This window comes from Arachis stenosperma, chromosome 2 (assembly GCF_014773155.1).
Source record: "Arachis stenosperma cultivar V10309 chromosome 2, arast.V10309.gnm1.PFL2, whole genome shotgun sequence".
Lineage (NCBI taxonomy): Eukaryota > Viridiplantae > Streptophyta > Magnoliopsida > Fabales > Fabaceae > Arachis > Arachis stenosperma.
In genome coordinates, this window is record NC_080378.1 from 3,547,933 (window position 1) to 3,571,770 (window position 23,838).

At 34.3% G+C, this 23,838-nt stretch overlaps 2 protein-coding genes and 1 long non-coding RNA gene across 9 annotated transcripts; 2 read left to right on the forward strand and 1 right to left on the reverse strand.

Annotated features, from left to right (window-relative positions):
* The first annotated feature begins 6,461 nt into the window (after positions 1-6,461).
* On the forward strand, positions 6,462-11,931 carry LOC130960426 (putative disease resistance protein At3g14460). 6 transcript variants are annotated; one of them, XM_057885818.1, is made up of 4 exons: positions 6,462-10,312; positions 10,572-10,829; positions 10,916-11,039; positions 11,132-11,931. In XM_057885818.1, exon 1 carries the CDS (start codon positions 6,545-6,547, stop codon positions 10,292-10,294), a length of 3,750 nt encoding a protein of 1,249 aa, XP_057741801.1. In that variant the 5' UTR covers positions 6,462-6,544; the 3' UTR covers positions 10,295-10,312; positions 10,572-10,829; positions 10,916-11,039; positions 11,132-11,931. The 6 variants fall into 6 exon arrangements, with proteins under 6 accessions (XP_057741801.1, XP_057741798.1, XP_057741804.1 ...); XM_057885815.1 differs by having other exon boundaries at positions 10,916-11,035; XM_057885821.1 differs by having other exon boundaries at positions 10,925-11,039.
* A 4,466-nt stretch (positions 11,932-16,397) lies between these two features.
* LOC130962208 (40S ribosomal protein SA-like) lies at positions 16,398-19,051 on the reverse strand. Of its 2 annotated transcripts, none has more exons than XM_057888348.1 (5): positions 18,763-19,051; positions 17,801-18,063; positions 17,449-17,646; positions 17,048-17,270; positions 16,398-16,763 (listed from the first exon to the last, which is right to left on the reverse strand). In XM_057888348.1, the coding sequence occupies exons 1-5, from the start codon at positions 18,902-18,904 to the stop codon at positions 16,675-16,677; spliced, it is 915 nt and encodes a 304-aa protein (XP_057744331.1). In that variant the 5' UTR covers positions 18,905-19,051; the 3' UTR covers positions 16,398-16,674. The 2 variants fall into 2 exon arrangements, with proteins under 2 accessions (XP_057744331.1, XP_057744330.1); XM_057888347.1 differs by having other exon boundaries at positions 16,398-16,757; positions 18,763-19,050.
* Positions 19,052-19,835: 784 nt separating this feature from the next.
* Positions 19,836-22,494, forward strand: LOC130960273 (uncharacterized). The gene is made up of 5 exons (XR_009079049.1): positions 19,836-20,965; positions 21,429-21,655; positions 21,802-21,946; positions 22,016-22,126; positions 22,220-22,494. It is a non-coding gene; the product is annotated as an uncharacterized LOC130960273 (long non-coding RNA).
* The last annotated feature ends 1,344 nt before the right edge of the window (positions 22,495-23,838 follow it).

Below are 23,838 nucleotides of genomic sequence, written 5' to 3' on the forward strand. Positions count from 1 at the left end.
GACTCTAATACTCTTTTGAGTTTTCAATTTTAGATTATCAAAACGAGTTAACTCGCATAATAACTTCAATGTTAATAAACTCGGTAAAATTAGTAAACTCACACAAACTTGGATTAGACTATTTTAGCTCGAATTTGGTTACTTAAGTATCAATTTTGCAAGAACCATTTTAAGTTAAACTTCAAAAATGAAGATATTATATTTAGACTTAATGAAAATATGGAGATGGTTGAGGTTTCATTGTACTTGTGAATATTCTTATGCAGTGGCAATTGTATCAACACTGTTCATTCAATTCAAGGTTCACTCGAGTTGGTAAACCGGATTTATGTGTCGGAACTAGAAGAGGTGTTTTCTGATGTTAGCTTCAGGTTGGTAATTACTTTATCCTTTAATCCGGAGTTCCATTTTACCTGCTGGGTCAGAAGATTTCAAATGATAACTTGATATATGGAAGGAAGAAAATAATGTGTACTAGGACAAAATTGTGGTTCTTTCTTTGCTAATAATGCTTAATGTTTATGAATTCTGCCAGCAATATCAAGCTTATTAGCTCAGGTTTTTTTTGAAAATCACGTGAGTTCTTGAATTTCAAGTCTATTCCATATATTCAGCTAGAATAACACTTTAAAAGTGAGCTAAAGTGGAAGCCAACATTGTAGAGGAGGTTCTTATTCCATTTATTAAATTTCACATATAAATCCTTTGTGTATTCATCATTCAGCCTATGGTCTTTCCAAAGTTGCAAATGACACTTTTGTCAAGAAGTCAAGTTCTTGATCCTTTAGTCTTGTCTTGACACAAATGCAAAGTTTTTCTTCTTCTCACTTGTGCCACTTTATTTATCATTCTGTTTCTGCAATTTTTTTAATCAGAGAGTGATTTGTTGTAGGCGAATTGTGTATGTATGATTTGTTGTCTGAGCTCTGTAGTAGAACTGCCAGAAAGTTTCATTAATTTAATCTTTTGGATGACCATTTTCTTCCGTAGAATAGTGTGCATTTGTGGTCAGTGCTTGCAAGTTTTGAGAATAATTTATTTTGTTCCTTTGATTTGGTTAATAATGAGGTTTTCTACCTTCTTTATTTTTCTGCCTTCTCTTTAATATTTTGCTGCTATTAATGTAGATGATCTTGCCTCTGGAGTCTGGACATTAAATATATAACATACATTATCACAACTAGAGTGAGATGGGCGCAATGCGCGGAGAGATAGATTACTTATATTATAAATAGATTTTAATAAATGTTATATTAAAAATATTTTAGAAAACATATTATAAATAGATTTTGAATTTATTTTTTTTAAAAAAAGACATAGATTATTTATATTAGAGTTATATAAAACTGCATTTTCATTTTTTTTTTCATTTTTCGATTTGCATTAATTGCTACACTTTGTCTTTTTTTGCGTTTTTTTTGTAAATAATTAAAAAAATGAATGAATGAGAATGAAAAACATATAAAAATGTTAAATTAAATTTAAGAAATTTTTGACAATTAGTATGAGAGATTAAGAAATGAAGAATAGTAAGAGTCTTAATATATATAAGTTGTAGAATTTGAATATTTGTAATTGAAATTTTTTATAATAATTATTATTATGACACTTTTAATGTATGTTTATTGCATTTAATTAGTATTTGAATAATAATAGATAAGAGTTTTTTGTTTTAATTTTTTTAAAACATCTATCTATCTATTCTTAATATATAAAAGTAGATACATAAGCATGCACCATATTACTTCTAAATTATTCCTCTTATTCTACTAACGCTATGTCAGCAATATTGATTACGTGGCAAAATTTTAGAAACAACCAATCAAATCTTGCCAAATCAACTTCTATTTTTAAATTAAAAAAAAAACTAAAAAATAGAATAAAAAACAACAAAAACACAAATTAACATTTACCCCAAAAAACCTCTGAAAACCAAAGAGTTTATTACTTTTCTCATGCTTCTCGCCTGAAAACTCCTTACTCTTCTCATGCTTCTCGAAACCCTCTTCTTCTTGGCGTACCAAGATCCTATTTCCTCCATGCTCTTCCGGTATGAGCCATTGAGTTTTCCTTGAATCAAATTTTACTCTTCTCATGCTTCTCGAAACCCTCTTCTTCTTGGCACCTCTCCGCATTGCATCAATTGCAGAAACCAGGCCAAACTCCATTCCTCTTGTTGCGGTCTCCCCGCCGGAGCTCGATTCTGGGTCTCAGGCCAACGAAGGAAATTCGTCCCAGGTATTTTCCTAAGGATTTTCATCTTTGCCATTTCAATATAATTTTCAATAGCCCTATTTATTTGTTATAAATAATATTTTAATTGTGAAATTATTGCAAGTATCACAGGTTTATGTATTCCTCTTTTTAAAATGGTTCTGCGCAACACTCACAACCAAAATTAATGTGCATTTAAATTGTTATTTTACATGTGGAGTACTGCTTTCATAATTTACATTTATTTGTTCCTCTTTCTCAAATTGTTATTCCACATATGCAGTATAGCTTCAACAATTTACTTGGAATGGATTATTATTTTTTTACTATGTCTTATTCTCTTTGTTGTGGAAGAATTTACAGTGGTAATGACGGACTGAAAAAGTTAATACCCAAAATTGCTAGATTAAAGAGGCGGAGAACAATCCTTTCAAAAAAACAGAAGACAAGAAGATATGTGCCTCCAACATATGATTCTGCAGCTTGGTTTGTTTAACATAATTTTTATTGCACCTTCCTTATTTTATTATAAATTGATTCATAAGGTGATTTTGATGCCTATTTTAAAAATGTAGAAACACAATTATTTGAAACACTTAGATCTATCCAATTTAGACAAGCAAGAATGAGGAGAAAGCAATATCTCCGGTCGAAGAGGAGTGCCAGGTTAGTACAAAAGAGTCTTATAACATATTCTGTTTTGTTTTTTGTATTGATTTTTGGTACGAATAGAAAAAAAATTCTTTTGTAATTGTTTACGAATCATTACGTAGGATTTAAATAAAATATTTTGTATTATATTTAAAATCATAAAAATCGGTGAAAAAGGGATAATTTTTGGGTCAAAAAATCACATGATTAATAATTTTGCAATTCGTAGAAAAATATGGATATCTTTCCAATTTTATTGTGTAATAAGATTGTCCAATTATTTTTTAGTTAAATCAAATTGTTGAGAAAGAAATTGAGAAGTCTATTTGTATTTTTAATACTTCATGGGATAATTTTTTAAAAAAAAAATTACTTCAATAATAATTTTACAACCCTTGAAGAGAAAGCTACGTCTTAGATTAAGAAATATTGCCAATTCAGCTTTCACTTTAGGTGAGTACAAATTATTTTATAACATGTTTTATTCTAATTGTTGCTACTCACAGCTAATTAATAAGAAAAAATCCGTATAATTTGTTGTAATTGTTTGCTATGTAGGATGAAAATGAAATCTTTTGCATCTATCTATCTATCTATCTATCTATCTATCTATCTATCTATCTAAAAGCTGATACCAACTCTCTCTACAATGAGTTTAAGCCATATTTTCTTTGCTAATGATGCCACATCAGCAATTCTAATGACTTTAGCAAAAGATAAAAATTAACCAATCAAATTCTACATTAAAAGTGTAATTCTAATGACTTTTTTTATTTTGATGTTTCATTTAATTAAGCAATTCTAATGACTTTAGCAAAAAACTCTTATCTATTATTATTCAATTGAAACATCAAGTATTAATTAAATGCGATAAACATGCATACATTAAAAGTGTCATAATAATAATAATTATAAAAAATTTCAGTTACAAATATTCAAATTCTACAACTTATACATATTAACACTCTTACTAATCTTCATTTTTTAATCTCTCATACTAATTGTCAAAAAATTTTTAAATTTAATATAACATTTTTATATGTTATTCATTCTCATTCATTTATTTTTTTAATTATTTACAAGCAAAAAAACTACAAAAAAAAAAAGACAAAGTGTAGCCATTAATGTAAATCGAAAAATGAAAAAAAAATGAAAATGCAATTTCGTATAATTCTAATATAAATAACCTATGTCTTTTTTAAAAATAAATAAATTTAAAATCTATTTATAATATGTTCTCTAAAATATTTTTAATATAACATTTATTAAAATATACTATATAGTATAAATAATCTACCCCTCTGCGCATTGCGCGGGTCTCACTCTAGTTTTACTAAATAGTGATCGGTTGATTTTCATCTTTTGCCAAGTCATTAGAATTGTTGATGTGGCATCATTAGTAAAGAAAAGATGACTTAAACTCATTGTCGAGAAAGTTAGTATAGCTTTTATATATTATAAATAGATAGATAGATAGATTTGGCAAGATTTGAGTGGTGGATTCTAAAATTTTGCCAAGTAAGCAATGATGTTGACATGACGTTAGTAGAAGAAGAGAAATAACTTAGAAGTAATGTGGGTAAACCTAATTTTGGTTGTGACAGTTGGCCAGAACCGTTTAAAAAAGAGGAATACATAAACTTGTGCTACTTACAATGAGTTCACAATTAAAATGTTATTATTTATAACAAATAAATAGCACTATTGAAAATGATATTGAACAACAGAATGAGAAGAGTAAACGGCAAAGTTGAAAATCTTTAGGAAGATACCTGGGACGAATTTCCTACGTTGGCGGCGCCGAATGGTAACGTTGGTCTGAGACCCAAAATCGAGCTCCGACAGGAAAATCGCAACAGGAGGAATGGAGTTTGCCTAGTTTCTGCAATTTATGCAATGCGGCTCCGTCGGAGATAGACATTGTGATGGACAATTTGTTTTGAGGAAAAAAACATTGGCTCATGGGACCGGAAGAGGATGGAGGAAATAGGATCTTGGTACGGAGAGGTGCCAAGAGGAAGAGGGTTTCGAGAAGTATGAGAAAGGTAATAATCTCTTTGGTTTTCAGAGCTTTTTTTTTTTTGTAAATGTTAATTTGTGTTTTTGTTGTTTTAGAAATAAGGATTGATTTGGAAAAAGTTAAGTTATTGGTTTTTATTGTATTTTTTAGTTGTTTTTTTGTGTTTTTTTTATTTGAAAATAAAAGTTAATTTTGCAAGATTTGAGTGGTGAATTCTAAAATTTTGCCAAGTAAGCGATGGTGTTGACATGGCGTTAGTAAAAGAAGAGAAATAACTTAGAAGTAATGTGGGTAAACTTATGTACCTATTTTATGTATTAAGAATAGAAGATAAGGAATCTGTATGGGAAAACACAATGGTTTTTGTTGATTCAATATGAATGAAGAATTACACGCTTTTTTTAAAGTCAATTCATTAAGAAGCCATGCATTATTAAACTTCCAATAAATTTCCACAAAGACAACAATTCCATTGGTCCCACAAACCAGTCTAGCAATCACACTGATAGTCAAAAGTCAGGATTAAAGGAATAAAAAACACTATTATGAGTGCGAAACAAATTAGCATTAAGCATCCATTGCCCACATTTTAAGCACCTATAATTAACTCCGTTACACCAAAATTCATTTCATTGCATACATTATTTGCTTTTATTAAAAATAATTATGTTAGGCGACTTTTGTTATTTTATGTTTCTTTAATCTTTGTATTTTATCTACTCACAAAATTGAAAATTTGTGTCTTTGTTTATATATATAATTGAGGAAAAAAAGAAAGAAAATTCTGCCACTAAATACATAACTCTGCTTAATAACTACTTGTAATAATTCGAATACCATAACTCTTCTTATAATACTAATTGTTACTAAAATTAATGAATGTTAAATAAAGCAAGTTTAGACATTTTTTTGTCTCTCTAGCATTACCGAAAATAAAGTAGAATCGAGGATAAAGTTAGTGTGAGCCAGAAGTGAATGTGTTTAATAAGCTAACAAGTTTGAAGCACCACACAATCAAAAAGGGAATACAGTGAACGAAGCTGAACTATTGGAAGGAGAAACTCTTCATCAAATCACATACACCATATCTTATCTACTAATTTATCTTAATAATTCAAAAGAGTGGAGTGTCATGACTCATTAGAAACCAGAAAGTATAATACATAGACCAAAGCAATTTCTTACCCAAACAAAGGTGCTAGACAACAAAGTAGACCATTATTGAGAAAGTGAGCATTGCTAAGCATCAGCATCATTACTTTACCATGACCCACCATAAATGGCTCATTATGATAATGATAAGGTGACATGGCTTGTGTTTTTCAAAATTTTGGAAATAGAAGGTAACAACAGTTAGGATTAAAGGCAACACTGAAAATTACATTGCATGACACTTCCATATTGCAAAATAAAATTCGAACACATAAAATGAGTAAGAGTCAGCAAGGAAGTCCACTAATGGCACCAACTTTTTGGTAGGCCCCTCATGTCCCTGTTTACTCAATTGTCTTTGTCTTGTTGCTAACAAATTATTGAGAACTACCTTACTCTAAGGTTTGACAGACCAACACACAGTTCCGTTACAAAGCCTGCAAGCATTGCATTTTTCACTCTTCTCCTTCATATCTGAAATTTCTGATCACTTGTTGAGATCATATCATGGCTGGTGCACTTGTTGGTGGAGCTTTTCTTTCTGGCTTCATTAACGTTGTCTTTGACAGGTTCCTTACAACTGATGCTGTCAACTTGGTCCTGGGCAAGAAACTTGGCCCTGACTTGGTTCAAAGGCTGAAAACTGCTCTGTTGGGTGCTGAAGCTCTTGTTGCTGATGCTGAGTTGAAGCAGTTCGGTAATCCATCTGTGAGGAAGTGGCTTGATAGTCTCAGGGATGCTGTTTACCGTGCTGAGGACTTGCTGGATGCTGTCCTCCTCAAAGCCACCACTCAAAAGAATGTAAGTTCTTCCTGGTCCCTTAGCTTCTTCACCAACCGAGATAGGGATGACATGGTAGACAAGATGGAAGGGGTGGTTAGAAGAATTGAGGATCTTGGGAAACAAAAAGATTTCCTTGGTCTTGAAAAGATTCCCACTGTAAGCTCATCATGGAGGACTCCGACCAGTTCTATTGTAAGAGGGAACGTGTATGGCAGGGAGGATGACAAGAAGGCCTTAATCAAGATGCTGAATGACAACAGTGAGCATCACCTGTCTGTGATCGCTATTGTTGGCATAGGTGGGGTTGGTAAAACAACCTTGGCTCAATGGGTGTACAATAATGCAGAGTTGATGGAGGGATTTGATAGGAAAGCATGGGTTTGCGTTTCGGAAAACTTCAATATTGTTGAGACTACAAAGAATATTGTAAAAGAGATCTCTACAAATACTCAGGATCCTGACAGCTTCAATTCACTTCAAGATGCTTTGAAGAAAGAATTGTCTGAAAAGAAGTTCTTTGTTGTTTTGGACGATGTTTGGAGTAACGATCAACATCAATGGAGAAATTTTATAGCCCCTTTTCAATACGGGGCTAAGGGAAGTACTATTCTTCTAACTACTCGCAAGGAAAATGTTGGTTTAGTTGCTCAAACAAATTATCAACCTCTCATCCTCAACACATTGTCAGAAGATCAATGTTGGTCAGTGTTTGCATACAATGCATCTTTTCCAGAATCAAATGGGAGCCCTGCATTAGTAGAAATAGGCAAAAAGATCGCAAAGAAGTGTGATGGTCTGCCATTAGCAGCAGAAACACTTGGTTGCTTGTGCAGAAACCATGATGCTGAGGAGTGGGGAAAAATATTAAAGAGTGATATTTGGGAGTTTTCTACGAATGACAGTAAGATAATCCCAGCGTTATTAATAAGCTACTATCATCTCCCTCCATATTTGAAACGTTGTTTTGTTTATTGTTCGTTGTTTCCCAAAGGTCATCAACTTGAGAAAGGTGAATTAATCTTGTTGTGGATGGCAGAAGATCTATTACGGGTATCAAATAGAAGAGAGACTTTAGAAGAAGTTGGCAGCAAATATTTTGACAATTTAGCTTCTAGATTATTTTTTAAAAAGCTTCAAGATGATGATCACTATTATGCTATGCATGATCTCTTGCATGACTTGGCAATATTTCTTGCTGGAGACTTTTATTGTAGATTAGAAGAACTTGGTGAAGAAGAAGAGTTGGGGAGTTTGACTCGTCATTTGTCATTTGGAAAATTGATGAATCGCTCAGTCTCAAAAAGTTTTAATTCCATTGCTACATTGAAATCTTTGAGGACATCCTTGAATGTCAAGGATTTGTTTAGCATGGAAAGCGTAGCATCAAAGTTTAAATACTTGAGAGTTTTATCCTTTGATGAACTTGATGAGGTGCCTAATTCAATTGGAGAATTAATCCATCTGCGCTACTTGGATTTGTCTTATACTGATATAAAAACATTACCAGAGTCTTTGTGCAGCTTGTGCAGTTTGCAAACTTTGAAGTTGTATCAATGTTCTGAGCTAACTAGGCTTCCTAGTGGTTTGCATAATCTTGTGAGTTTGCGGCATCTTGATATTAGAGGAACTTCTTTGGAAGAAATGCCCAGAAAAATAAGCGAATTGAAAGAGTTGTACGCTTTAAGTTCCTTTGTTGTCGGCAAGCATGAAGACAATGGAATCCAGGAGTTAGGGGGGCTGGAAAACCTTCAGGGACCCCTTGAGATTGAGAAGTTGGAGAATATTGTTGATGTGGAACAAGCAGAGAGTGCAAAGATAATGGATAAGAAGCACATTTATGCATTATGCTTGGAATGGTCTTTAGGTGATGATTTGGTTTCAAGCACACAAAGAGAAAGAGACATCCTCGATAACTTGCAACCGCACAATGGGTTGGAAGAGTTGAAAATCAAGGGATACAAGGGTACAATATTTCCAAATTGGGTTGGGAATTGTTCCTACCAAAATATGACAAGTGTATCTCTAAAGTGTTGCAAGAATTGCTGCATGCTGCCTTCACTTGGACAGTTGCCATCTCTCAAGTCCCTGCGCATTCGAGGTTTGGATGAGCTGAGGAGTATTGGCGAGGAGTTTTACAAGAATGAAGGAGATCATCATTCTTCGCATATTGCTCTGTTTCCCTCGCTGGAGAGATTGCAATTTGATGATATGGCACGTTGGGAGGAGTGGCACTTACCTGACTCAAAAGCTTTTCCTCAACTTAGGAAGCTTGAAATAAGAAATTGCCGAATGTTGAAGGAAGAGATGCGTAATCAGGTATTCTTCAGAATCGTTTCTTCTTTGTCAGATGTTTCCAAAGTTCGCAAACTACTCATAGGCAACCACTTTATAAAACGGCACACCAAAGTTCGCAAACTACATATACCCGACTCTCATATGGTAAGGCGCACCGAGGGCATATTTCTTGATGGGGATACTTTATCAATTATGGGACGTGAATCTGTGAAAGGATCTGCATTTAAGGCAATGATGAGCATGAACCATCTAAGTTGCCTCCAAGAAATACACATCATAGGGTATTCCTCTCATGTATCCTTTCCGGGCAATTGTTTTCCCAAATCTTTGCAAAAGCTCATAATCTCATATTGCGAACAACTGGAATTCCCCCAACTACAGCAGCAGAAGTATGATTTGGTAGAGCTACAAATAGTAGACAGCTGTGATTCACTGACCTCCTTAGTGTTGGATGTCTTTTCCAATCTCAAGAATCTTCAGATAAAAGGGTGTAGGAATCTGGAATCAGTCTCACTGTCAGAGGCGCCACACGCTGCTCTTCAATGTCTCACTATCTTTGGCTGCCACAAATTAGTGTCATTTGCAGCAGAAGGTCTGGCTGCACCCAACTTGACTCATCTCAGCGTCACATGGTGCTCAAGGTTGCAGGCATTACCACGTGACATGAATAGTCTACTCCCAGGTTTACACTCTCTCGAGATATATGGCTGCCCAAACATTTGCAGGTTGCCAGAGGGCGGTTTGCCGCCTAACTTGAAATCACTTGATGTGGCAGTTTGTGAGCAACAAATGAGGAATCTATCATGGATGTCCAACTTGGACGCCCTCACTCATCTTAGAATTTATGGTTTTGATGGTGAGAATGTGAAGTCATACCCAGAGGTGGGTTCACTGCCTCACCTTCCCTCCCTTACCACTCTTGAGATATGCTGGTTCCATAATCTGGAGACATTGGAGTGCAACGAGCTTCTCCGCCTCACCTCCCTTCAACAATTGCAGATTTCATGCTGCCAGAAGCTCCAGAATATGAAAGGAGAAAAGCTGCCTCCCTCTCTCTTCCTACTTCAAATTTCTTACTGTGGTTTGCTGGAAGAACACTGCAGGAACAAGCATCAACTAATCTGGCACAAAATTTCCCACATCCCCACCATTCAAGTCAAGGGAAAATTAATTGTCTGAACAGAGATTTGTGAGCAGGTAATTCTGTAATCTTCATGAATCTCACATCCCACCACAATTAAATTCACACACGCATAAGTGATACTTACTTATTGGTATCAACACGTATATTTTTGGATAAAATTACATTTAAAGAGGAATATACAAATTAATTACCATGAAATAAAAATTGAAAGACAATGAATATCTTTTTTCGTGTATCCAACATTTAAAAATTTCTTTAGATATATTAAACATATGGACGAATCAAATTTACTGTTTTTACCATCTTCTGCAGGTAGCTTCTACTTAGTTACAAGTGCCCAGATGACTAAGATTTCAGCACATAATCTTTATGTAATACAAACCATACTTACATTTACCTTCATTCAATCAAAAGAACTAATTTTTGTTTTAGCTTCAGGTCGGTATAGCTACTCTATTCCTCTATGCAATTTACTTCACAATGGAGAATATGGCAGGAGAAAAGTTCAAGACTGTCCTTTGCTTGGTGAACACTACAAGAAGAAGAGTTGCAGCTAAACTCTCTACGAAGGTAACATAAATTTGATGGATATATGGGTATTGCTATTTGGAACTGCTCTATCTCATATAAGTTCTTATGGATACCAACTCAAATAGATTTTACAGGGGCCTGAAGAGATACATAACTGCTATGGTCAAGGAACTGCTTTCTTTATGGGTTCAACTAATAAAATGTGCATTAGACCTCTTATATGGCAATTGCAACTTGGGGAGCATGTAGGTACTTTTGTAAAATTTTGCATTGCGGTATTATTATTTTGATGTGAATCTTTTCTAAAGCTGAATTTGTCTCTTTCGGTTCTGTTTTTGAAGGTAAAAAGGAATGCAACAATGTTGAAGACATCATTCTGTATTTATCAAGCAGGTTCTGATAATTTTCCTTTGTGTGAGGCCCAAGCAAACATTTTTTGGAGAGTCCCTCTACATCCCCAAATGAATAATAAGATGGTCAAATCTGTTCATGTTTGAATGAAATTCTTCACTCATAATTCTTCAATTTGGAGATGTGGTTGTGATTTGAGCTCTCAAGTAGAACTGGGAGAAAGTCTGTAAACAAGCATCATTGACTTCATTTTGTTGTTGTGTTTGGGTTGTTGTACAAGATTTGTGCATGTATGTTTATTAGTGCTTGTAAGCTTTGAGACACCTTTGTAGCTTTAATTTGGATAATAGTGAAGTTTTTTTTTTTTACCTTCCAGTGGGTTTTTTTATCTCACACATTGAGAGGTTTTTATTCCCACGTTAAGACTGGTATTCTATTTTTCTGCCTTCTCTTCAATATCTTACTGCTATTAACTATAGCCATATATAGTGTGCCTATATTATGTTTGGGTGCTTCCAAATTATGACTTTGACAGGTTTAATCTATTACCTCCATTCTTTGAGTGAAAGATAATTCTATAATGTTACTGTTCTTGTGCGATGATCGGGGTATAGCTCATCCTCCAGCAGTCAACTCCGAACTCTTTGTTTGGGAAGAGTTATACCTTGGTACAGAAAGAACAAGGGGGTGTGGTACCTGCAAAAGGCACTCCAACACTCAAGTCAGCGAATGTGTAAATAGTTATGTCTCTTTTCTTATATGTTTCATAAAATGTCTTACCTCCCTTATATGTAAGGTGAGATATTAACAGTTACATTCAGGAATAATTTGTATTAAAGAAGAATAATATCATGTCGGAACATTATGATATTCATTTTGGTGTATGCTGTAGGTAACATATAGAGCTGAGTTATAACGTTTAACTGTTATAACCTTTGACCAAGTTATAACGTATGGAGCCGATTTATAACATTTGACCAAGTTATAACAGCCATATCAGTTACTGTAAAATACAATTAAGTATCTTGCCTGTGAAAATTATAGAGGTGCATTCTATATAACTAGTACCTTAATGTTTCCAAATTCCAAATGTGCACACAAGAATGGGAAAAGCTTGGTTTCTAGCCTGGTTGAATATACCATGTTTTATTCTTCCATTTCATCTGCTTTCTCTATCTCCTTTGAAAAAATTAAAGAGAACTACAAAAAGCAATTCAGTTTGACTGTACACAACTCAAGAATATTGAAAATAATGCACCCATTATTAATTAGCTTAAAAGGTTTTCCATAGGTGTATACAGGAACTAATCTCTTGGCACTTACACAATTTTCCTTGAATAAATGAAAGTGAAGAATCATCCTTTTCTAAAAGGAGATTCAGTTCATTAAAAGAAAATCCATTAAGTGCATCATATCAGTGTGTGCTTCTTCCACGGCACTGTCAGCAGTTAAGATTCTTTAAACAAGAGTTTGGTTGGATGATCAAGATCTAAGAGTGACAACAATATTTTTTAATAAAACTGTATGAAAAAAATATTGGTCTCCCCCACCCCCTAAAACATTGCTTTTTCTTGGAGAGATGAAGATTCAAGAAAGGTGTGAATGAGTTATGACTTATGAGTATCGCTCAGCACATACGGATACACTGATACAGGGCAGTGCCAAAGTCAGTTATGAGTGCAATGAGCTTCTCCACCTCACCTCCCTCCAACAATTACACATTTCATTATTTCCAAAGCTGGAGAATATTTCCCTAATAAGTCTCATCTCTATGATGATGGTATCATACAATTGCATTCTTTCCTTTCATTAATCAGGGAAACTATCGGTTTATACTCTTCAGTTTAGTAGTTTCATCTCACATGAGCCATGAGGAGTGTTGTTTTTGTATAGTAACCCCCCAACTTTCCGGAATTAAAAGTTAAGAAAGAATTTACTTCATGTTCCAATAAAATGAGAAACTCATTTTTAAGTTTCCAGAAATGGCAAGTGGAGCTTCAAATATCGTTTAACAATCTTGCTTCTATTTTTACCATCTTTTGCAGGAAGCTGAGGCTTTTATAAACAGAACAGTTAAGGCAATGATGTTAGAAAATATCAATGCATATCGGTCAAGAAAGTTCTGATCATTTCCTATGTACAAGGCCCAAGCAAACACTTTTTGGTGTTTCTCTCAACATTCTCATTTGATCCATATAGCTGACCCCACCTAATGGGATAAGGCTTCGTTGTTGTTGTTGTAACTACAGATTCTTGACTCATAGTTCTTCAATTTGGAGGTGAGATTGCGATACAAGCTCTCAAGTAGAACTGCCAGAAAATTCTTTAAATTTGGCCCAAAACTTCCCACATGCCCTCCATAAGCATTTCTGAATTGAAACTCTGATCAGGTACATGTAAGTGTCATGCCATGCATATCTTCTTTGCATCATGTTGTGACTTGTGATTGTTCAACTATTTAATACACGCATTAATTCATAAGAGAGTATATATATTTTTCTTCACTCAAGTGATGGCTTTTTTTTCTTTTAATATTCCTTCCTTCTTCTCTATTGCTACTTCAAATTCAAGAATGTACTTTACTATCCTGTATGAATCTCTCAACTCAACAACCACCAAGTGAAAAAAAAAAAACTGTCAGCCATTCGTTTGAAGCATAGCTGCTTGTTGAAAGCAAATGCATTTTCAGCTTAGGAAACCAAGTTTAATAGCCTATTAAATTTAGTTGGTTTCTGTGATGACTAACACTTAGTCTTGACATGCTTTTTAATTTGTGTATTAGTGTTTCAGGGATTTCCAATTAAACAAGAACATGAAGCAATAACAGCTGCAGAACAATCTGCACACACACACACACACACACACACACACACACACACACACACTCATATTTGTTTCTCAAGTGTTGGGCTTCTTAGTGTTTCTAATTAAAAACTAAAAAGGCTTGAGAAAATTATGATTTTGTTTTCTTTAAAGAACCTTATGAGTTTTGAGTGAAACATTATTGTGCTTCCTTATTGGTGTTGTTCTTTGAGGTGAAATTTGTTCTGATAGCTGAGACTGAACTAAAAAGGCTTACTTATCTATTCCTAAGAAGAGCTGAAATAAAAAATACTTTTGGTTTGAGATGAACTTTGGAGAAAGCTGTCACTTACTTTTAAATATAAACTCTATATTCTTGGTACACGTTACCTGTAATATCAAGAAATTGTGTGTTCATCAATTTGTATTAGTAGATGTGTGTGTAAAATGAATATTGTATATATTAGAAAACTGTTCATCCGATGTTAATTAAGTTGTCAGTGAAATGAAATTAACCTGTTAGAAATAGCATCAAATTGAACTTTAGCATCCTCGAATTCAAGGCATTTCTGAATTGAAGCAGTAATAACTGTAAGGGAATGGCTCAAACCTATTAAAACAGAGAATAGCTCATGATCCTATCTATGGTCATTGTATATTCTCTTCAAAATTTTACAATATGGAGGACTATATAGCTTCCAAAACTCTTATTGAAAAATTTAAAGTATAGTTTATCTCTCAAAGAAGAAAGAAATAAGAAGTTAAAAAAAAAAGAAATTATTGAGTAAGATCTTTATGTTATTGTAGCTCAAAACTTCATAATTTGATTTCTGAAGTAAAATCTTTGAGAACATTATTATTATTTGGCAATTGCTCATCTTCCAACTGCAACATTGAAGCAGCAACATGGGACATATTATCAAAGTTTAAATACTTGAGAGCTTTATCCTTCTGTAAACGTGGTGTGGCGTCATGGTACATAAGAGATTCATCCTTGAGTATACTGGTGGTGCCTGATTCAATTAAAGAATTAGTCCATCTGCGCTACTTGGATCTGTCTTGGACGATTATTAAGACATTGCCAGAGTCTTTGTGCAACTTGTCTAATTTGCAAACCTTGAAGTTGTATCATTGTTCTAATCTAACTACGCTGCCTAGTGGTTTGCATAATCTTGTGAAGTTGCGACATCTCGATATTAGAGGAACTGCTTTGGAAGAAATGCCCAGAAAAATAAGCGAATTGAAAGAGTTGCACGTTTTATGTTACTTTGTTGTCGGCAAGTATGAAGACAATTGAATCCAGGAGTTAGGGGGGCTGGAAAAACTTCATGGACCCCTTGAGATTAAGAAGCACATTGATGAATTATGGTTGGAATGGTCTTCAGGCGAAGATACGGTTTCAAGCTCACGAAGAGAAACAGACATGCTCAATAAGTTGGAACCGCAGAATGGGTTGAAAGAGTTGAGAATATGGGGATATAAAGGGTACAATATTTCCAGATTGGTTGGGGCGCTGTTCCTACAACAACATGACTGATGTATCTCTGCTGTCTTGCAAGAATTGCTGCATGCTGCCTTCACTTGGACAGCTGCCATCTCTCAAGTCCCTGCTCATTCGAGGTTTGGATGAGCTGAGGAGTATTGGCGAGGAGTTTTACAAGAATGAAGGAGATCATCATTCTTCGCATATTGCACCGTTTCCCTCACTTGAGACTTTGGTATTTCATCAATCTCTTTGGGGCCAAAGAAGAAGGAAGCTTGGGAGGGTTTGAAGGAGACAGTTTTGTTGTCATCAAGTGATAGTTGTTTGTATTCATGGTGGATGAATGTGACTCTTGGTGGGTCTCTGGCACAAAGAAGCTCCCTATACCAAACTCGGAGAATTGAAGGGTTTGATGCACCTTGGGCGATTTCTGCTCATCGTGTCTTCCATGAACTTCAAAATTAAAGATGTTCTTTCATTTCACTCTCTTGAGGCCTTTACTCTTCTTGTAAACTGATTTGGTTTTTTGTGGAACATTTCAATACTATCCTTCATTTGTTGTCCAAATATGGACCTTAAATTTATTTATAGTGAAATAAAATGACTTTACCTTTGACAAAAAAAAAAAGTTAAATAAATTATTTTATAATAAAAAATTTATTAATATTAACTATATAAAAATTTAGTCACAAAATGTTAAAAATTAATTTTCTATATTTCTTATATAGATCATTTTTATACAAACCCTTAAAACCCTAGAAAGATACACTATTCAACGTAACATTTGGATCTGATGCAAGTAAACAAGAAATCTTACCTTTATGGATGAAAGGGAATATTAATATAATCACGAACATGCTTTATATATTGTACTTTTTCCATTGCATGTCGTTGTAAATTGATTAGATATGCGACATTTTCTTACAGTGATTAAATGATGGATTATTGTCCATAGTATGAACAGTTTTAAATTTGATTCTTACATAGTAAGTTTGAATTTCAATTAAAGATGGGGCATCCGAAAAATTGAGATAATAGGTCAATATGCAAAATGTGGTCTTGTAAGGTTATCCCGACATATTCTTTTGTCTCAGCAAACTTCAGTACCATTAGCGTTCGCAACGGAACAATTAAATTGTTGAAACAAACCAAGTATCAGTATGCTAAATCAAAATTTTACAACTTCAAATTTCAAACCTACAGGTAATGATGCATCTATCCTAAACAAAAGAAAATCCCATACTCATCCTATTCCCAACCAGTGGGAGCAACAGCTCCGGGTGCCGGAACGGAAGGCTGAGGAGCTGGAACCGGTTCCCAATCACCTGCAGCTGCAGCTATAAAAAGAACTTAGGTCAAACAAATTGTGATCTTATATTTTTTTAACAAGACTATGTTAAAGCTGCAAGAGTTTCTACCATTTCGAGGGAGAACCTTTGAAACACAAAAACACATTAAAAGCTTGATGCAGCAACTATTGCGCATCTAATTTATTAGGAAAAAGGAGGGAGAACAAATACGGGCGTAAAGAGAATGACAATACAACCAATCAAACTGAAATTAAATCACACAAATGACTAGCATATAACCACAGATCCAAAGTTGAATAAATTATTCTTACAAGTATCTGGGGCCCAATCAGCAGGCGCAGCTGCAATAGGTTGTTGTGGAACTGCCTCCGGCCAGGGTTGTTCTGTGACAGCCGCCCATTCACCATCAGCTGTGGGGAAACCGGCAATGCCAGCAGCACCGAAGTCTTGAATGGCATATTCTGGGGCAGCTGGTGCTTCCTCCTCCTCTTGTTGCTTGGCCTCTTCAGGTTCTCTATAGAAGAATAGATCCACCTACACATGAAAAGTTGACATAAATTATCTAATATTGGAAGGATACCAAAGAATAATATTACTATCTTACAAGAAAATATGAATTTCTAGACGCTTGCGCGTACTGAAAGAAAACTTGTTCTGAATCAAGTGCAAAGTAACAATAGTTACATTCATAAGAGCAGAAATAAGTTTTTACCATCACATCCCATTTAAGCCCTGGACGAATAATACCCCTCATCTGCAAAACCATCCTTGCTAATAGCCAAAAAAGACAACCAATACTGTGCTTCCCCTTATTATTGGCAGGAATGCCAACATCAACATACCGCATTGGAGAATCAGTATCGCAAAAGGCAATTGTTGGAATATTTCCAAGAGCACCTTCCTTAATGGGCTGCACAAAAATGGAAAAACAAAAATGAGATCAACTGATAGCAGAATTTCAAAGCCCCATGAAAACATTGGTTGTTAAAAGTGAAAACATATTACATATACAACATTACATCCTCAACACAACCAAAAAACTCTTTGAACATCTAATGCGGTACCTGATGATCAGTCCTTGGATCAGTCAGAATAAGAAGGCGAGGCTCGTTATAGGATGTCTGCATCTGATTAGTGAATGTTCCAGGAGTGTGCCTTCCAGCAATTGCATTTGCACCGGTGTATTGGGCAAATTTCAAGACTGCCCTCTGACCATATGGCCTAGCAGACTGAACAATGATGTCCTGCGGATTCTCGATGGCGACAATAATCCTAGCAGCAAGTTGGAGCTTCTCCCATGTCTTGCCAAGGTTAATTATGTAAATACCTGGTAACAGGAAATACTAAAAATCAACAAAAAGATAAAATGCGTTCTTTGTTCAGTCCAATGTACAAACGAAAGAAGAGTAAATTCACAAAAGTACACATAAAAGAGTTTGGGATGGACAAAAATACCTACTAAAGATTCGTGAAAACAAAAGTATTCTTCAGATATTGTTTTCGATAGACACAAGTGTCATACTGTTGGTAAGGTTTGATATTTACAAATCTTTAATGTGTACTTTTGTCCATGGAAAACAATCTTTGGTGTACTTTTATATTTATAAATCATAGCCTGTATTTTTATCCACCCCAAACTCTTTCACGTGTACTTTTGTATATATATTACTGAATTAGAATGATTATAGGCATCTTAAGGTTTGATCAATTTTGGAACAGAAGTTACAAAAGCACATAACAAAAAACAGAACCCTATAGACACAAAAAGATAAATAAATAAACCGAAAAGAAAATTCACAAATGAGCAAGGAATATATAGACACAATAAATAAATAAATTTCTACACAGATCTCTGTGTATTTAATATGAGCAAACGAATATCAGAATAAACCCAAGATATAACGTTACAAAATCAAAATGCCCTTCAAATTCACCACAATTGACACACGCTTCAATCATATTCATATTCACAACCAAAATGTAACCGAGAAAATAAGAAAAAATTATCAAAAGAAGAGTGTTTTACCATCATTGCGGCGTTTGAAGACATAGCGTTCCATCTGGAAGTCGCAGTTTTTGGTTCCCAAATGCACCTCAGCCGCAAGCATCATCTGGATGTCTTGCTCCTTCTGAGAGAGCTGGCGCGGCGCAGCGGCGGAAGTGGCCATAGTTGCGGTGGAGATTTGGTCTCTCGAGAAGATTTGGAAACGCTTGAAGGTCCAAGTAGTAGTAGTGGCAGCGGCGAGAGGAAGAAGGTTTGACGAGTTAGGGTTTTGAGGAGGCACTTCTTCTGTTTCTCTCACACCAATCAGTCGACAATAATATATATATATATATATTATAAAACTATTTAAACCCTTACTAAATTTAGTCACAAAAAAAAACCTTTACTAAATTTTACAAACTAAACTCTTGTGAATTATTCAATTAAGGGACATATATTTGGTGGAAAAAGTATATTGAAGAGCTTAAAAGACCAATTGAAAATATTTTATTTTTGCAGCTATAATTCATTCTTGATTTAATTTTTATTATTTGTTTTAATGATCATAGAAAAGTTAAATTAAAATTATGTTCCAAATTTTGTTTTGGTCTTTTGAACTAAAGTACAACATAAAACAGAGAACTTTTTATTTTTAATATGATGAAAGGAAAGGTATATCTGAGTTATGGGAGTGTATGGTGATTCACTGGCGTATGATGGCTGTCCAAGAGAAATCGGACCGTCTGATTGGAGGTACTGAAAATTCTGAATCCAATTTGTATACTGGCAGAAAACTTTGGGTCCGATTTGTGTACTATCAGAAAACCCTGGATCCAATTTCAGAAAACTCTGGGTCCAATTTGTGTACTGGCAGAAAATCCTGGGTCCGATTTCAGAAAATTTTGGGTCCGATTTGTGTCAAAAAAATCCTGGGTCCGATTTGTGCCCGCCTCTCTCTGCAATGAAATCCGACCCTCTGATTTGTTTATTTTTCACAATTTTAAAAAATACCAAAAATTACAATATTAAAGTATATCATCACTTCTATTTCCATAACAAGAAAAATCAGCCCACAAAAGAGAGATGCAGCCTCACGAGTCAAGTCACTTGGTCTTATGTCAAGTCACTTGGTTTTCTTCTCAGCTTCCATGAAAATGCAACAATGGATGCCACCAGAGCCGCAATTCCACCGGTCGCCGCGGGTCATGCTGTTGAGTCCGCTCCCTTGAAGCATCAACAATCTTTTCATCTTAAATGAAAAATCTGCTTCGTCGTCGCTCCACAGTTGCTTCTTATTGTCGTTTCAAAGTTCGAGTCCTAATTCATTTAAATAAAGTTCATGAAACATTATTTTCTAGATGTCTTTCTTGGCGGCAGAGAAGAAGCGCCAACTTCGTTCCATTGATAAAGGACGATGGCAGAATCGATCTCCACTAACTCTCTTTTTTTATTTATAATTTTCAAAAATTGCTCAATGTAATTGAATTATTATTATTATTGTTATTGAAGAGTTTCAAAAATAATCCAGAAAATTTCAAATTTAAAATTGATAGATAGAGATCCATTAATTTAGTTTCCATTCAACCCAAAATTAATGCAATTTGCTTCCTCTTCACTTGAGGTAGGAGAAAGAGGAGAAGTGGGTGGTGTTGAAAAATGAGATGAAGGAGGAACCGACAGTGATGAAGTGGAAAAAGATGTTCTCAATCATGTGCTAGAGGATGACGGCCATGCGACCGGCGTCGATATGCATTATATTCGAGAACCTGTCATCTTCAGTTCTTTGAATTAATTAAATTAATATTATAAATTTATCCCTATAATTTTTTATAATTTTAAACTATACCTAGAATTTGGAGGTCATGAATATACTATTAAAATGGTTTCCGAGATTGAGAATGTACTTGTTTCTAATCCTTTTTTTTTTAATCAAAGAGTTACCTATCGTGCTAGAAGATTCAAAGTAAAAGGAATCAGCATGAGGTGTAGAAGCTTTCAAAATAAAAGGATCAAATTATTGCTGTATAATCTTTTCAACTGCTTGCTGGATTTGTAACTCTTAAGTTGAATAGATGGAGAGTTATTCATATTATTATACACTCATCTAATGCCTTGTATAATTTCTTTTGAACACGCTGTCGATAAACAATTTTCCCAAGGTCTCGATATAGCTAATGTCATTAGAAGGTCAAGTTGCGATGAAGCCATCAGACAACAATTTCATCTCTATCAACTTCACTTATTGGTGAGTATCTATCCTTTTTTTTTGAAATTATTATTTTTAAATAAACTAAAATATAGGCTTACCATGAATTTAGCCAATGGTCTTTATCCTGGTATGTGCAGTTTGGACATATATTAAGCTACTTAAGATTCTGTTCTAAAATGTCTATATTGAAAATCTTTTCTTTCTAACTTGTAATATTATGGCAATTAAATCATGCTTGTTGATCACTTTATTTTTCTCTCTAACTGCATTTAACTTCTTTGCAATTTCACTTTTTGGTGGCATTTATGTTTGTTAAATATCATTTCACTGCTGATCCTAAAATCAAAACAATGATCCAACATTACTGCAGTATTATGCATTTCAGAAAAAAAAAGTGTAGAAAATAGAAAGAACTGAAAGACTATAGAATGATAACTGTGTGTTTGGTTTTTCTGATGACAAACTCTTAGTCTTGAAATGTTATTAATTTGTGTATTAGTGTGTCAGGAGAAAGCCTCTGAGCTCTGCATGAGATACATTGAGGAATAAGCAGCAATACAGAAACATGGGAATACCCTTGCTGTCACTTGAGCAGAGAAGGTCAAATATTCTGAAAATAGAAACAGTGTCTATTGCAGAAAAGGAGAAGGAAACTTGAAAGCTAAAATGTTGTGGATAGTTAGCTGCAATGGTCAATACAATGCATATATGAAGAGGCTTGATTGAGTATGATTAAGTTGTCCCTTTCAGCACATAATCTTTATATAAATTCAAACCATATTTACATTACCTTCATTCAATCAAAAGAAGTGATTTCTGTTTTAGCTTCAGGTAGGTATAGTTACTCTATTCCTCTCTGCAATTAACTTCAGGTTGGAGAATATGGCAGGAGAAAAGCTTCCTTTCTCTCTGTTACTGTTTCAAATTCAACACTGTCCTTTGCCCGGCAAACGCTACAAGAAGAAGATTCACAGCTAAACTCTTCATGAAGCTAACATAAACTTGATGGATCTAGAGGTATTGATCTTTGAAGCTGCTCTATCTCATATCATTTCTTATGGATGCCAACTCAAATAGATTTTCCAGGGGCATCAAGGGATAGATAACTGCTATGCTGGAGGATTTGCTTTCTTTCTGGTTTCAACCATTAAAATGCGCACTAGGCAGCTTCTGTGGCAATTGCAACTTGGTGAGCATGTAAGTACATTTGTCAAAATTTTGCATTGCGGTTTATTATTTTGATGTCAATCTTTTCTCAAGCTGAATTTGTCCCTTTCGGTTCTGTTTTAGAAGCTAAAAAGGAATGCAACAATGTTGAACACATCATTGTGTATTTATCAAGCAGGTTCTTATCACAGTCGTTCAACTTTGAGGTGTGATTGCTATCCGTGCTCTCTAGCCAAAAAGTTCGTAAACAACGGCTGTATATTGTATCATTGATTTCACCATTTAGTTTATGTGGTTATGTTCTTGGACAAGAGTTCTGCACTTATAATTAGTAGTGCTTGTAAGTTTTGAGACTTGCTTGTAGCTTTATTTGGAAAATAGTGAATATTTTTACCTTCCCGTGGATTTTTTTCCCTCTCACATTGAGAGGTTTTTTCCCACGTTAAAATTTGGTGTTCTGTCTTCTCTTCAATTATTTGCTGGTATTGATGCTTCCATATTATGCCTTTGACAGGTTTAGTTTATTCCCACCATGAATGATCATTTTACAATGTTAAATATCTTGCCTATGAAAATTATATTGAGGTGCATTCTATATAACTAGTAGCTTAATGTTTCTCTCTCTCCTTTTTCTTATAAGAGAAAGAAAAGAATTAAAGAAAACTAAAAGCAATTCAATTTGACTGTACTAAACTCAGGAATATTGAAAATAATGCACCCACTATTAATTATCTTAAAAGGTTTTCATAGGTGTACACAGGAACTATTCTCTTGGCATTTACACAAGTTGCCTTGAATAAATGAAAGAGAAGAATCATCCTCTTCCAAAACAAAATTCAGTTCATTAGAAAAAACTATTTAAAATTCTTTAAACAAGAATTTAATTGGCTGATCAAGATCCAAGAGTGACAATAATGAGAAAAATATTTATTCTTGGATGCAGGAACAACCTTATTTTACAGATGCAAGGCAATTAATGTCAATCACCGGAGTGAAAAGCTGTATAAGACTAAAGAGAGTGGTTTAGACATTAAATCATAACTAACTAACTAAAAGTTGAAAAAGGCAGCAAGAGACAAAGAAAAAGGATGTCCCAAAAAGACATTCATGATCAAGCTACCAATTAGTGCCGATTGTCTAGCTTATAAGGACAAATTGGCAAATTCTGGAGTGGCAAGTTTTGCATTGATTGTGGATCCTAATTCTCTAAATGATCAAATAACGATCCACTTTCTTACTTGAATTGCTTGTTCCACCATTTGAGCAATCATAGCCAAAATGACAAAAAAGTTAAAGCTACATTTAATATTTGATTAGCCAGCCAGCAAGACCGATTCCCACAAGCATCCAACTATGAATTAGGCAATGATGATGATGATGCAATGATATTTCTTCTATCAAGATAGCTGGATGGTAGGCCTAGCATTAATGATAGTGTATAATATTCATTTTTTTTATTCTTCATGTGTATTTATTTACCACTCTTTCTGTATAAGATGACTCACATTCGATATTCGATCCAAGTTACATAGCAATAGAATGATGAGTACATAATAAATACATAAAGAATTTATAAAGACAAAAAAACAAATCATACAAACGTTACTCTGGGTCTAATGCTCATAACAACTACACTCACAAAATGACAAGCACTTAATTTATGATGGGGCCATAAGTTATGATGGACCAGAATGAGACAAAGGTAGTTTGATACTACAGTTTGAACAACTTGAAAATATTAA

What these genes read in the sequence shown, in the direction of transcription:
- LOC130960426 (XM_057885818.1), top strand. Translation starts at nt 6,545, where the DNA reads ATGGCTGGTGCACTTGTTGGTGGAGCTTTTCTTTCTGGCTTCATTAAC.
- LOC130962208 (XM_057888348.1), bottom strand. Translation starts at nt 18,904, where the DNA reads ATGGCCACTTCCGCCGCTGCGCCGCGCCAGCTCTCTCAGAAGGAGCAA. An exon ending in CTTCAAACGCCGCAATGATG is followed by an intron (nt 18,064 to 18,762) that starts GTAAAACACTCT and finishes TCCTGTTACCAG; the next exon opens with GTATTTACATAATTAACCTT. An exon ending in ATCCAAGGACTGATCATCAG is followed by an intron (nt 17,647 to 17,800) that starts GTACCGCATTAG and finishes ATTTTTGTGCAG; the next exon opens with CCCATTAAGGAAGGTGCTCT.